General features: G+C 42.2%; 1 protein-coding gene across 3 annotated transcripts; it reads left to right on the top strand.

Annotated features, from left to right (window-relative positions):
• The first annotated feature begins 1,051 nt into the window (after positions 1-1,051).
• On the top strand, positions 1,052-10,764 carry rinl (Ras and Rab interactor-like). 3 transcript variants are annotated; one of them, XM_070969631.1, is made up of 11 exons: positions 1,052-1,859; positions 2,130-2,295; positions 4,572-4,683; positions 5,230-5,302; positions 5,628-5,716; positions 5,839-5,921; positions 6,537-6,768; positions 7,315-8,016; positions 8,144-8,461; positions 8,570-8,701; positions 9,124-10,764. In XM_070969631.1, coding segments are annotated over exons 1-11 (2,361 nt in total). In that variant the 5' UTR covers positions 1,052-1,857; the 3' UTR covers positions 9,576-10,764. The 3 variants fall into 3 exon arrangements, with proteins under 3 accessions (XP_070825732.1, XP_070825731.1, XP_070825730.1); XM_070969630.1 differs by having other exon boundaries at positions 2,086-2,295; XM_070969629.1 differs by lacking the exon at positions 1,052-1,859 and having other exon boundaries at positions 2,057-2,295.
• The last annotated feature ends 4,165 nt before the right edge of the window (positions 10,765-14,929 follow it).

Raw genomic sequence — 14,929 nt, 5'->3', positions numbered from 1 at the left:
AACAATAAGAAGCTGATTGAGAGAGCAGCCTTTCAGGGCCTTTAATGATTCCATTCAATGCAGTTTTATTTATATAGCACCAAATCAGAACAGAAGTTACTGCAGGACACTTTCCATGTAGAGCTGGTACAGACTGAACTCTTTATCTACAGAGACCCAACTATTCCCTCATGAGCAGGCACTTGGCGACAGTGGCGAGCAAAAACTTCCTTTTAACAGGCAGACAGCTCAGGCAGAGCCAGGCTCTGGGTGGCCGGCCATCTGCCTCCACCGGTTGGGTGAGAGAGACAGAGACAGATTCAGGAAGCATGTATGAGGTTGGGGCCTTTGTATTTTGTTCTTTTGACTAGTCGCACCACCATCTGAGCTATTGCTCCCACAATTTGTCCTTAACATATTCCAGCTTAAACTGCTGTAGTTTCACAAAGGAAAGGATGAGTTATTTTAGAAAAATACGATGAGTTGTGGAAGTCCACCTGATGGTTAGACGAGCTGGCACTGGCTGAATGGCCACTTTATTACCACTTAATCTGATTTATACATCTAAACATGCTAACAATAAAGGCAGTTTAAAGTGCTTAAGGTGATATGTCTTAAGTTTATTTACATGTTTTAATGTTTTTCACATTGCATAGACCTTTACGTACATAAACCGTGCTCATTTGGTCTCAGCATAGCTTTTGCCCCAGTGGACCTGTTGCATTACATGTAATCGGTGGGAATATAAAACTGATTTAAGACATTTCGCTAAAATCACTGGACTAAAGAGGCAGAACAACAGACCATTGAGCCATGGCATTGGCATGGCTACAAACTACAGTCACATATGTGTGATGGTCTTCATTTCCTACAGTTAGTAAGAATGCTTTAAAAAGCAGAGATCAGGGCATTGGTTGAAACATTAAGATAATGCATTTTTTTCTTCATTCTGACAGGACAAAAAGGATCATTTGCTGACTTGCACTCCTGAGGTTATTAGTTGGTTTTGGCCATATTGGTCAGTGCCATTATACAGATCATGGTGATGGCTGAAATTTATTCAACAGACAGCGCCTCATGTCAAAGCAAGACCATGAGTCTACTTGCCACGGAAACGTTGACCAATCAATGACACCTCTTGCTGCGGTTTCCGTGAGATGCAGATCTGCCAGCAAACTAACCTGTATGCACATGAGATAAAATAGAAACTAAACCAGCCTCTGTTCTTTGTCTAATATTTCCAGTTTTTCTGCACATCATCTCTTAACTGATGGGTTTAAAGCTGGGTGTATGCGTCTGTGTGTGCATGTCTTCCACTGCTGCAAGATAAAATCTCTAAGACAGATAATCTCAGAGTTGTGGTGAAGCATTTTCAGGGCAGCTTTGCCGTTTTTACCATTCATTATTTCTGAGCAGAAGACAGAAACAATGCTGCAGAGGGAAAAAAATAGGCGCATGTAGCTCTTAAGAGAACATGCAGTGTCTTTTGAGTGTGAGCTGGGTTAACCACATGCAGACTAGAGGGGAGGGGAGGGCTAAGAAAGCGCCGTGATGAAACATCAGCTCAACAGTTTCACATGAAAATTGAAAGTGCATGAAATGCCAGCATGTGCAGGTGACAGAAGAAGGCAAACGCGGCAGCTGTACGACAGTTACTTGAATTTTAAAACACAAAATAATCTGCACATTACACCAGGAAACTTTTTGAGGATGTACGTGAGCTTCCTTTTTTAGCCGTGTTGGTATTTTGAGCTCTTAAGCAACGTTTTGTGCCGTGCAGAAAGGAAGAGTTGAAGGGAGGAGATTGCAACATGTGGAGAAATGTGCTAATAGTGTAGAGAAGAGAAGCTACATGAACCAACTGAGTCAGTACAACACATGTAAGTATCAGCCATTTTCATGTCATCAGAAAGTCTTTTTTATAAAGGTCTACAGATTGTTTTTTGTCTAATCGTTGAAACTTATTCAAAAGCTAAATCTTCACGAAAATATTAGACATTGTGTCTCAGTCTTGGAACATTAAGGCATCAGCAGTCTGAATCAATTTTGATGCCAAATTGTGTATCTGTGACTCACACACTGATCTGTTTATGTGCATGTATGCAGACATCCGTGCATGCACATAAACGTGTCTACATGTATGTATCCAGGGCGGTTCACAGTTCAGTTAATGGGACCACGGCCATCCCATGGAGGAGCAGCAGGAGGAGACTGACGCTTCTGGAGCAGCTGCGGGGCTGTCAGGAGGCCTGGTGCCCAGGGGCACCCTGGGACAGAGAGGAGGCCCACGCTGCTATCTGTGGAACACCTGCTGGGGTGAGCTGTCCTCCTCCTCACTGCATAAATCAATCAACTGAGGAGTCTCACCTTTATTATGTCATGAAACATCAAGTCGTCAGTGTGACGAATTACGTCTAATGCTGTTTTACTTGTTTACAGAATTGAAGTAAATCAGTCAATGATGCACACATTCAAGGAAACTTTTCCTTTAAAATCTTTTTCTGCAGCTCCTAACAATGAATAATTCTCCTTTTTGGAAAAAGCTGAAGCTTCTGTGCTGGCTATATTTTAAATGCAATGAGTCCCATATTCTGGATTTTGCCTGAACTGTACTGTACTGTTAGTATCTCTATTATCACGAAAATCAGCTGATCCTAAATGGACCAGTGATCTCGCACTTTGTCTACGAGCTCCATTTGTTCCAATTTGACATGTCTTACAACAGAGGTCTATTTCTGCCCACTTAAAAAAAATCTTTTTTCTTTTTTTTGAGAAATGGGAAAAAGAAGGATTTATTTAAATTCTACATTTTTGTATCCACCTCTGTTTCTCATCATCAGTCTTTTTGCTTTCCTCATCTCTCTGCACGTCCTCTGTCTCATCCCCTCTTTCTTCCTCTTGCTGTTCCCCTCATTTGTAAGTAACTCAGCTTATATCATGCTATTCTGTGCTACATGAAACTAAAGCAAACACACTGCGTGCCTCACATTTTCACAGCAGAGATAATCTTAGGCGGACTGAACACTGACATGCACGTCAGTGACACCAAAGTAGTTCCTTTTTCTCTCTTTGACATCTGATAACAAACAATTCTTTTGGGGCTGAATGGAGAAGTAGTGTTGAATAAAAGCACGTGCGTCTCAGGGATATGACATTACAAAATGGATACGGCTGTGGCAACGAGAGAATGTGAGTAGATCCGAGAGACATATTAAAGCATGCTTTTTGTTTAAAATGCACACATCAGTGTTTGTTGATGGGGAAAGACAGGAGTGTGTGTTTTCAGCTGCAGAAAGTCTCAGAAAAGCTAAGAGTTTTATACATATTAAATAACTTAAAGGCTGTGCCTCATGGTGGTTGAAGGAGAGCTCATTTTGTTCATTTGAAAGTGAATTACTTGGTTAGTTAGTCGGTCATTTCTACTTGAATGGTTTCCCGTACGCCTTCAGTGTGTGTGTGTGTGTGTGTGTGTGTGTGTGTGTGTGTGTGTGTGTGTGTGAGTGTGTGTGTTTGGAGTTGGGTGAATTGCAGTGAACTTGTCTCTATTTCTGTGCACAATGATCATGAAAGCCACTTCCTCTGTGTGTGTGTGTGTGTGTGTGTGTGTGTGTGTGTGTGTGTGTGTGTGTGTGTGTGTGTGTGTGTGTGTGTGTGTGTGTGTGTGTGTGTGTGTGTGTGAGAATGTGTGCTGGTGTTTGAATTCAGTCGAGGTGATGAAAGTGCATGACTGAGCTGCTGGTTTGCTGTACTTGGGATTGCATGTGCGTTGTTTCTTATGTCTCAACTAACTGTCTGTTCTGTTTCAGTCAGTGTTTCCAAAGAAGGCAATCTGATCCGACCTAGAGGCTCTGCCAGCAGAGCATGCATGGAATTAAAGCAATTTTAACAGTGTTAAAACACAGTGTTACAAATTTGTTAAAATTGAGGGGGTTTTTTTATGTACAATAGAAAATGATGGCACATTAAGCAAACAACCCACTTACAGTCATTTGTCTTTGAAATGTTGCCAAACTGCTAAACTCTGATTGGTGAGTGGAAATGTATGACATAATCTTTGTGTAAATACGCTCTGCCTCCTTCAGACCGACCAAAAAATACAGCTCTGTTGTGGGAAAAAAGCAAACCTTCTCTAACTTTGGCAAACAATGCGTGTGCATGTAACAACTCATTATTCACGGCCAGAAGAGGGAAAAGGGTTTTTTAAGATGTTTAATTTAAAATATAAAATCTGTCTGATCTTTGCAAATCTCTCAAAAACTGAAGTAAAGATTGTCAGCTGTGTGTGCAGTGGTGTATCAGTCAGGGCTGTAAGAGTGGGCACTGATCTGCACTTAGGGGAAATGTGCAGCTTACGTGACTTTCAGTTTGGTTACAGCCTGCCACCATGACCAGTTTTCACGATCAAACCAATCTGGTCCGATCACAGAAACGGACGCAGCACTGATTTTCCACCACACTGTCTGAAATCATTAACATGCCTCTCATTCATGTTAGCGTATAACTTTCCAGCGCAAACATGAGAAAACTTCCTGCTCGACGAGCTTCTCTAACACACTGGATACTGAAATGACTCACTGTGTGTCTTCCCCCAGAGTTTCCTGGTTGTTCGGGACTCTGTAACGTCTCAGCCCAGCCTGCTGTGTGTGTCTGCTGGCGGGGAGAATGAGGCAGTTCATGATTATGTCATCAAAAGCACAGACACAGGTAAGCACCACCTTCTTGCTGTTTCTTTTGTGCGTGCGTGTGTGTGTGTGTGTGTGTGTGTGTGTGTGTGTGTGTGTGTGTGTGTGTGTGTGTGTGTGTGTGTGTGAGTGTTGATGATACAGAAGACAAGTTGTCACTTACTTTCTACTGTTGAATATGAGTCTGCCAACAGTGCAAACATGGTAAAGTTGTTACAGGTGAGCGCAGGTAATCGGATACACACCTCCTGGTCTTTCTCAAACTGCAAATTCTGGTTCTTGAACTGTGAGCTCCAGCTGGGCTAAAATCACAGGCTAAAGAGAGACATGACACTTCTGATCTAGAACAAACTTCTTAGCTTTAGAAACCACACGGGCAGAAAATAACAGACTTATGACTATTGAAGCTTGTGTGAAAATAAATTTGATGAAACGGTCGCAGTGTCTTATCTTTAGAAGTCCACTTTTGACCTTCCTGGTTCAAGCTTCGGTGTGTTTCCAGGAATGTGCTGTATTTTCTGACTGAACATGACTCTAATTCTGCCTACTCTTTCGTTGTTCGCGTCAGTCTTCCAGCTGTCTGAGTCTCATCTGTCTTTCTCTGACTTGGCTCAGCTCGTGTTCTTCTACTCTCTGACCAGGTAAGAACCTGCTGTGTCTCTGCTGCCTTTTTATTTGTTGTGTGGGATTGAGCTTCCTTTTATCCATCTTGAATGTTTAATCAGCAGTCACATAAATAACAGTCATATTGAGTGATAGAGCTAACAAGCAAACCAACCTGCTGTAAACATTAGCACATGGCACCAACATTACTGTGATGATCTGGATGTGTTTTGAATCCTTTTTGGTTTGCATGTCTTAGACTGTGCTGAAAGCAGCACTGTGGCCATTTCAAAGCCTGTGCAAACCTCTTGTGTCTGTCTGTTTAACTCATTTCTATGTCTGTCATCTCTTCCTCTGTGCCAGGGATGTATTGGCTGTTTGTCTTTCCATTCCCCGCTGGATCTACAGTGTAACTGAGAAGAACAAAGATCGTCTCACTCAACTGGAACCCAGTAAGTCCTTCCATCTCTGTGGCTTTCTGTCTCATATCCTCTCCCACGAGCTACGTCACAAATGCAAAACCAAAAAGATATTTTTAAAGAACTGCTTTATTTTTAATGCCTCTCTAATGCAGAAACGTGGCTCTGCACACCACCCGACCAACAGACTGATGAAATGACACACAGGGAACCAACCAACGTAATGTGCTCCATACAGGTATATATTCTCTGTGTGTTTATGTGTGTGTCCATGTGTTACTCACATTGTGGGAACATGCTAAATCTGTTAATACACAGTCACACTGTGGGGACAAAATGCAGGTCCCCACAATGTAAATCATAAGGTTTTAGGGTCAAGACTTGGATTAAGGTTAGAGTAAGTGTGTGTGTGTGTGTGTGTGTGTGTGTGTGTGTGTGTGTGTGTGTGTGTGTGTGTGTGTGTGTGTGTGTATGTTAGCCTCTTTTAAACTCCTGCGTTCTCTACTCTCATGATTATGGTTTTCAGCCACAGAAGGTAGTAAAATAGGTCTGATAAACTCATAGTACACTCCCTGTCTGGCACAAAACAGTAGCTAGCCTTGTCTTCAGTGGAAATAGTGGAGCAGTTAGCAGCTAAAGAGGCAGATGTTTTTGGTAGAGACCAAAGCAGAGCTTAAAGGAGAGTAGATATTGAAGTTTCACTTAGCAAATGGTCAGAGACTTGACTCCAAATGACTGATAATGTTGTCTACTGGATGCACAAATACAACTGTTTGGTTATTTTATGCCTACATTGTGGTGTACACGCTGTCACTCTATCCATTTTCTTCACTGTGTTTGTGTGTTTCCTTAGCTGACTTCCACCAACGGGGCCTTGTGTATTATCAATCCCCTCTACCTTCGTGAACATGGCGATGACTGGCTGACCAATAGGGCGACTGCTGCACAGTGCGCCACACAGCCGTCAAATTACAGACGAGAGCGACGCCTCAGCACGACCAGAACGTGGTCAGGGGCAGGGCTCCAAAGTAAACGAGCCATCTCATTGGACCAGGAACCCTCTGCTGCCATTGTGGAGAGTTCTGGTGAGACTTGTTATTTTTCAATTTGATTTGAAAATCTTTTTAGAAATTTGCTACTTCCACTTTATAGGCCCAGTTCACCAAAATGGCACAGTATACATGCCAGGTTTATGATATCCAAACACTTCATTAACACAAAACTCAGCAATTTTTTTAAACAATGTCAAAAATGGTTTTTGGAAAATATGGTTATTAGATTTCTCTTTGAGAGTTAAATGAGAAGATTGATGCCACTCCTGAGTCTCTGTCAAATATTGAGCTGCAGCCGAGAGTCATTCATCTTATCTTAGCATAAAGACTGGAGGCAGGGGGGAAACAGCTAGCTTGTCTGTGTCTAAAGTTAAAAAAATCATCTCAGCAGCACATCCAAAGCCCTCTAATTAACAGGCTATATCTCATTTGTCAAGTGTACATATGATATATTGTGGTGTTGTAGTGAGGTTATGTGCTGGATTATTCTTGGGCTATTCTTGGCTGGCTGCTTTTGAAGTGGATTTGGTGGAATTCATTGCAAACATAGTTTTCATAATCCATGTTTTCCTTGTCCAGGTCTAATCAGAGCCAAGTCAGCTGATTCACCACATTGCACCCAAACCCCGTCAACACCGGATGCCCCATCAGGGGTGGTTCTCAGGAGGCCCAGCAGAGATTCTGCCTCCAGCCCCACTCACAGACCAAGCACAGGAAGCCTAGCTCCATCTCCTCCCTCCACCCCTGGAAGTGTAAATAGCACAGTGTTTGAGCAACAGCAGCATGGCAGCCCCATCCCTCAGTCTCCTCACAGGGTGTCCTGGATTGAAGATGGAGTCTGGCTGCCCCCACCAAGGCCTTCCTCTTTTCTCCAGCCACCGTCGCTGGAGCTTGATTCGCTATCAATCAGCAGCATAGAGGAAGAGCTGGAGTCCCCATCGCCAAGCCCTAGCCCACACCACCCAACTGCGCACCGGTTGGCTGACAAGGTCATACATCGGCTCTCAGCGGTGGGTCAGGCTCTCGGCGGGCTCGTATGTCAGAAGAAGAGATTAATCAATCGTGTCCAAGAGCTGAGTGAGAGGAAAGGTGGGGTGTTTGCAGAGGCTGTGAAAGGATTTGTGGAGATGACACTGAAAAGAGGAGCTGGTGTGGTCACAGGGTCAGAGTTCTTACAGGAAGTGAGGTCATCACTCACATCACTGAGGGAGACACTGTTGGACTATCAGGAAATCCAGACATTGTTGGACAGTATTACTGACTTTAATGATGCAGAGATTGGTGAGTGCTTTGACAAAAGATTAATAAAAAAGTAGCATAATTGACAGAACGTGTGTTATTATCATACATCTCAGTAGATGTATAGACTCCTCTAATTTCTCCTAACTTTCTTTTTGACTTCCTGTAGAGTCCCTGGTAGAACTTTCCCTCCACAAGGTGGCGCTGAAGCCCGTCTCTGCACACCTCTACTCCTGCATCCATGCCTCCCGGACTGATGATAGCAGCCTCAAGCGTCTCCAGAACAACCTGCGTGTGCTGGAAAAGAAGGGGATGGAGGAGCTAGGCGGATCGGCAGGAGTTGGAGTTCCTGACTCTGTCACCCTGGAGCGGATCCAGCAGAGGTGGACTAGTGTGCATGAGGCCTATTCCCCGAACAAGAAGGTCCAGATCCTGCTCAAAGTCTGCAAGACCATCTATCATAGCATGAGTGCTAATGCTACCACAGGTAACCAGGCATTTTTTGGGATTGTTACTTCTGTTGCTCTATCTGTCTCTGGATTTACACCTTGTTTGTCTGGAAATAAAATCCATATTCTCCTCTCCTCTCCCGCAGGTACAGTGTTTGGAGCCGATGATTTCCTGCCCTGCCTGACATGGGTGCTGCTCCGTAGTGACGTGATCACCTTACAGCTAGACACAGACTACATGATGGAGCTGCTGGACCCCACACAGCTACAGGGAGAAGGTACAGATACAGTTTACACACTGTAATGGACAGGTTGGCGAATTCTTCATAGTAGCCATGCTTCCTCCTCCTGTTGGCACCAGCACTTCATAACTTTGCCAAATGATAATGCAAATGTTTACTAAGTGGAAGTTCACACATTACTTAATTAAAACAGGTTGCAACACACAAAGCCGTTCTTCTGTAGAGGTGAAACTGTTGTTGTTAAATGAACAGGCTAACTGTCAAAACTACCATATGACCTGTTGATGTGACAAAAATGCTGCTCATTATAATGTAAGCTAAAACATTGGAAATTTACATTCTACAAAAATAACACAACACAACAAACACACATATTTGTCTATCTATGCATGTGCAAATAAAACATTCATACCTAAAATACTGTTTGAGTTTTAACCCTGCTTTCCCCATATCAACAGGTGGCTACTACCTTACAACCCTATACGCCTCTCTTTACTACATCAGCAGCTTCCAGCCACGATTGGCTGCCCGTCAGCTCAGTGTCGAAGCCCAACACTCTCTTAACCAATGGCATCGCAGGCGCACAATGCACTGCAACCAGTCACGCCGCAGCAAGCATCGACGGACCATTCGTAGGCAGACTTATCGAGAGAGGAGCGTGCAGAGCTCAGAGACGGGAACTGGAGCTGAAGAGAAAAGTGGGAAAGAGTCAGACTCTGTTAATACTGATGAGTCACAGCAGCAGACGGAGAGCACCACAGAGGCTCTGCAGCCACAGAAGGACAAGACAAGGAGAGGACAAGGAGCTGAGGACAAATCACAGATGTCCACTCCAGCATCAGACTATAATCAACAAGATTTAATAAGGAGCAAACAAGAAGTGGCAGAAGAGGACCGCAGAGGATTGTAACGGAGAAAAGAAGAAGAAGAATGGACCTGAGAAGCAAAGAATAGCAATCTGTCAGCCACACACTCTTTGACTATTTAGACAATGTCTGACAATAGACTGCATAAAACATGGACATAGTCTCGATTACATCACCCATAGGTCCCTGGAGGTCCCCCATAGTGATGCTCAGTGACAGTAGCTCTGGCCGTCACCATCACTGCCAAACTTCTGGCTAATCCAAACATGAGCCAATAGGTGGCGCGTGGGTGGAGCTGAGGCGAACTGAATAAAACTTGATTCCTGAAATTTAGCAGTTAGCTGTCACTCAAAGCAACCATGCCTGTAATTATGCATAACTTTAAGTCTTAATGTAATTTAATGAAAATTCACCCTCATGCAGATGTCATGAACGGGGAAATTAGCCAGAATCAAAACTGTTTTTTGTTGCAGGATGTAGTCATGCTTATTTCTGCTGTAAGATTGCCCATGTTAATATGGGGGCCAATGGGAATTGACTCGCCGTGGGAGACAGCCTCAAGTGATCATTCGAGGGACTGCCGTTTTTGGCACTTCTGCGTTGGCTTCATTTTCAGCCCCAGAGGTTGATGCTTGGGTCAGACAACCTGAAAATGATCTCGGCGGGTCCAAACCTCCCATAAGCTGCAGCATAAACCAAGAGCATGTCCTGAAAATACTGTACTTTCACCTCTTCAGGGATCTAAAAACCTTTCAAATGAAAAATTCAGGGAAGCAAATAATCACTCTGTAGTTAAACTGATTGCACTGTCCACACTGAGGCCATTTTACTGGGTCGTGCCAAAATGTTTGGGAAGCGCTGGCCCAAATGAGTCTGAAATTAATGTCACAGTTATATCGAAAAGAAGAGAAGAGCCTGTACACACAATTGACTGTTGTTCATTTGTTTCACAAGATCAGTGTTCCCTCTCAGGGAGTTTACATCTAATAATTGATCACATTGATCAGTTAGTAATATATGGCCTTACATCCATCCACCTTTTCCTCAGAAATGTAGGAAACATAAGCAAGCTTACAGTAGATGTTATTTGTTGCCTGTTATACCTGAACAATCCCCTGAACAGGGCGCTGATAAAGTTCATGTTTGGAGGCTATTACATTTTATCAGGTACAACATGAGTTGGAATTCTTTTATATGCTGTTTGATACAAATTCATATCATTTTTGATTTGTAAATATATTAATATCAAAGTAAAAATGTGCAAAGAGCAAATCAATAAAGCAGTAATAACAGTTTTGGTCGTATGGCATGCTTCTGCTCTCATCAATACCATTTCCACCAGCTGCTGGCTGCTGTGCCTCTGTGTGTTATAATTGCAGAAGGTCATTAAACAGCACCAGCGACTGTTCTGTGGTCAGTGCAAACAAAGCCAACAGGTTCACTTTCATTTCTCTCATCAGCCCTGAAATAGCTTCATGGCAGAACAGTTACTAGACAGCAGAGCCGACAGAGAGAGTTTGCGTCTATCTGGTGAACATATGAGCATTTTGCAGCTAAAGAGCCAGATTTTCCCCTCAGGAGTGAATATTGGAATTACATTCATCAAATGGACAGAAACGCATCTCCAAATGAATGATAATGTAGTTCTGTGTCTTCTGGTTGTGTAAGTAAGCAGCTGTTAGTTAATATATTAATCGTAACACATCAGCTGTGAGATAGGTGTAGCTTTTCTATTTGATGTGACTTCATCTGCCCACAAAGTGGGCAAAATAAATAAATAAAAATTAAAGTCAATAAATTAAGCTTTGAATAACCGTCACCTTTTTGCCTGATGTCACTGTATCCTTGTTTAAGTGCTGGATGTCCTTTGTATTACGTATGCATCAAGACATCAAGACAAACTCACTCAGTGACCCACAAGAACTACGTGGCAGTTGTTTTTGGACCACTAGAGGGCAGCATTAACCCTCCTGTGAGTTGTACAGCATTTGTCCTATTAAATCTGTTATTTACAGTTTGAACAGATGAGGTTGTAAACTGATGTAAAAGGTTACACTGTTCTTCCACTGAGGAATCTATTAAACAAACAAGCAAATCTGCATTTGTGCTGCAGTTTTCATAAATGCTGAGAAACAATGTCACCGCCTGCAGTAACCACCTGTCCAACTGGTGGGTCACTGCAGATTTGTTTTTATTTTTCTCCTCTTACACATGACACACACACACACACACACACACACACACACACACACACACACACACACACACACACACACACACACACAGTGCAAGGACATTAAATATAACACCCACACATTACTAAAAACACTGTAGATGCGCTGTGGGTTTCCAGACGTTACAGTGGCTGCACAGGTTTGGGCACTAAATGGAGCTGAAGAAAGTAAAGCACCAACAGGATTGTACACAGATAAAGATGAAGCTCCTCTTTTATTTCTCTCCACTTTTTAAATGTATGTTTTAATATTTTGTATATGCTTTTTCTTTGCTCCCCTTGGAGTGGGGAGTTGAGGTTGAACAACTTTAAATAATTGAAGTGGCAGCAAAAGCAACTGAGGGAGTTAAACAAGCAGCAGATATTGAAGTAACTTGTAACAGAGTTTAAGTGAAGATGAGACACAGAAAGCAATTAAGGTTGTAATGAAACACTTCAACAAATTTAATTAACAGCTGAATAATAAGCACCTTAAAAGCTGAGTTTGAAGGAGGTAAAGAGAAAGTTAAGGATGATGTGCTGAAAGCAGTTGTAGTGAACGATAAAGGAAGTATTTGCAAGATATGAGGTAACAACATTTCTGTGCAACAAATTTCATCTATTTAACTTCATATGTATTTTATTATTATTATTATTATTATTATTATTATTATTATTATTACAGCAATTTTATGTATTTATTATATCTTTTGCCAGCCTGTAAATTCAAATCTTACGAAAACAGTTAATGAATGCACATACATCAGGCATGTACACATGTAGATAGTTATACGGGCCTCTCATGTAAATGTACACACACACATCTTCATGTACACACACATATGGAACCGTATCATCGCTGCATTTTAAATGACCGAGCCAATCAAATTTGCCTAATGAGACATCTGGCATTCTGCCTGCATGTGGATGTCAAGCCCAGAAACAGCTGGGCTTTTACACACACACACACACACACACACACACACACACACACACACACACACACATTCCCTTTCTGTTCTCACACTTTATCAGTACTGTCAAGTCTGGTAGAAGACTGAGAAAGAAACACAGAAATACATGCTGGATTACACATTTATAAGACACACACACACACACACACACACACACACACACACACATACACACAGAGCAAAATCTATCTAAGGAAGCATTGAGGAAGGAGTTGTGGTCAAGACTATACTGGCCAATATATAGCGTCTCACACTGGTGCTCTCACACACAGTTCTTTCACACATGTGATATATTATGCATACATGAGTGTGTGTAACGCACTCACCACAGCCATAAATTAGATATATGGCAGTGGTGGCGGCAGCAGAGGAGGGGGTCCGCAGAGAAGAGAAGAGGAGTGTGTGTACTTGTGTGTATGTGAAATGAGGAGGGGGGGCACAGATGGCTGTGGCCTGAGGCAGTTGAGATACTGCAGCTAAACATGGAGACTGCAACACACACATGCACACACACACCACACACAAGAGATTAAATGTGGGGGGGCTGCTCACATATACAAACACTTACACTGTATAGGAGAAAAGAGAAATAGGAGATAAAAGCTGCATACAGTGCAAACACACAGTCATATTATTACCTCAGCCTCCTTATCAGAAATAAAGAAACTCTTTTAACTTTTATGAGTCAATTCAGTCATTAAAAAGGACAAAGATGCAGTTTTTGGTGAAGCACAATCCAAGAAAGATGGTGTTTGATTAATGATTGTTGGTGCTTGTCTTCTGTGATGAAATGTACACTTACTCAAGTACTGTACTTAAGTACAAATCTGAGCTAGTTGTACACACTATTACTATGTCATGTTACTTTGTACTTCTACTCCAATACAATTCACAGCTAAATACTGCACTTCTTACTCCACTACATTTATTTGACAGGTACAGTTACTTGTTACCTCACAGACTAAGATTTCACATACAAAACGTGCAGTTCAAATACGTGCCAACTACTGCATTAAAATGCTGCTTACACATTAATGCATCTGTAGCAATAATAATCCAATATTCCAATCTAATATTTCATAGAAAAACACTCACAGGAGCCTTTTTTCTGAATGATGAGTACTTCTACTTCTGATACAGTGGTACTTTAAGCACATAATATAATACATAACATTTAGCAGTACTGCTAATTTTACTTAAGTAAAGCACATATAGTACTGTAATACTTTCTCCACCACTGCTTGTCTTGTATTAGTTGGTACAAAAGGTAACCTACATTCATTTCTGGTAAATGAACTGCAGTAAACATCTTGCTCTGAAGCTTAGTACAAGTAATACATGTGGTATTAACACATTATAAAACTCTTAATTTGGCTTGCCTGGTTTTAATAACCACTCATGTTTTGTTTAACATTCCCTAAAGCTGTCATGCACTGCTTCACTTTACGATTAGAAATCTTCTGGAATCAGTTTGGATGAAGTGTTGAATTTGTCTGCATCTTTCCTGTGCTGGCCTGCCTTGTCCTCATTTGTCACCCGTCCCCTATAATACATATGAGTGTCTTTGTCTTTACTGTGGCCTGTCATGCAGCAGCTTGGCCCTGTCGTGGCTCGCTCACACACTACAACACAATAAAACTTTCACCCATTCTCTTTCTCTTTTTAACCCTGCTGGTCCCTTTTCATTCCTTCTCTCTGTCATTCAGTTCCTCTCTGCTCTTCCTCTTTGCCCCGCTGCATTCCTCCAATCCTTTCTCTTATTCTCCCCCTCCCTCTCTTTTCCCCCATCCCTCCTCCTCCTCCCACCCCACTACCCCTCCCTTTCTCCCACTTGTCTGAACTCTGACAGGTGTGTAATTGAATGATTAATGACCACCAGTGTACCCCCACCTCTCTCACACACACACGCACACACACTCACACACATGCAGACATACATGTTACGTTAAAATGGAATTGTGCATATTTATGCACACACATATTCATGCACTAACACACACAGGCGTTCACATTTTCACATTACACACGTGTATTCATTTTGCTTCAATAGCCCAAATGGTCAAATTCAAACCAGTAGGACTCTTGAAATGATGGTGACATTATAAGGAGCAATGCACTGAATGCAATATATATTATCCTTCAGTGCTGCAAGGGAGCTCATTTGAAACGACAATCACACTGTTGTCATTTTAACAAAATGTTTCAACCTATG

This window comes from Chaetodon trifascialis, chromosome 9, assembly GCF_039877785.1.
Source record: "Chaetodon trifascialis isolate fChaTrf1 chromosome 9, fChaTrf1.hap1, whole genome shotgun sequence".
In the NCBI taxonomy this organism is placed as follows: domain Eukaryota; kingdom Metazoa; phylum Chordata; class Actinopteri; order Chaetodontiformes; family Chaetodontidae; genus Chaetodon; species Chaetodon trifascialis.
Note: the sequence above shows the minus strand (reverse complement) of the source record. Positions and strands in the feature narration are given on the sequence as shown.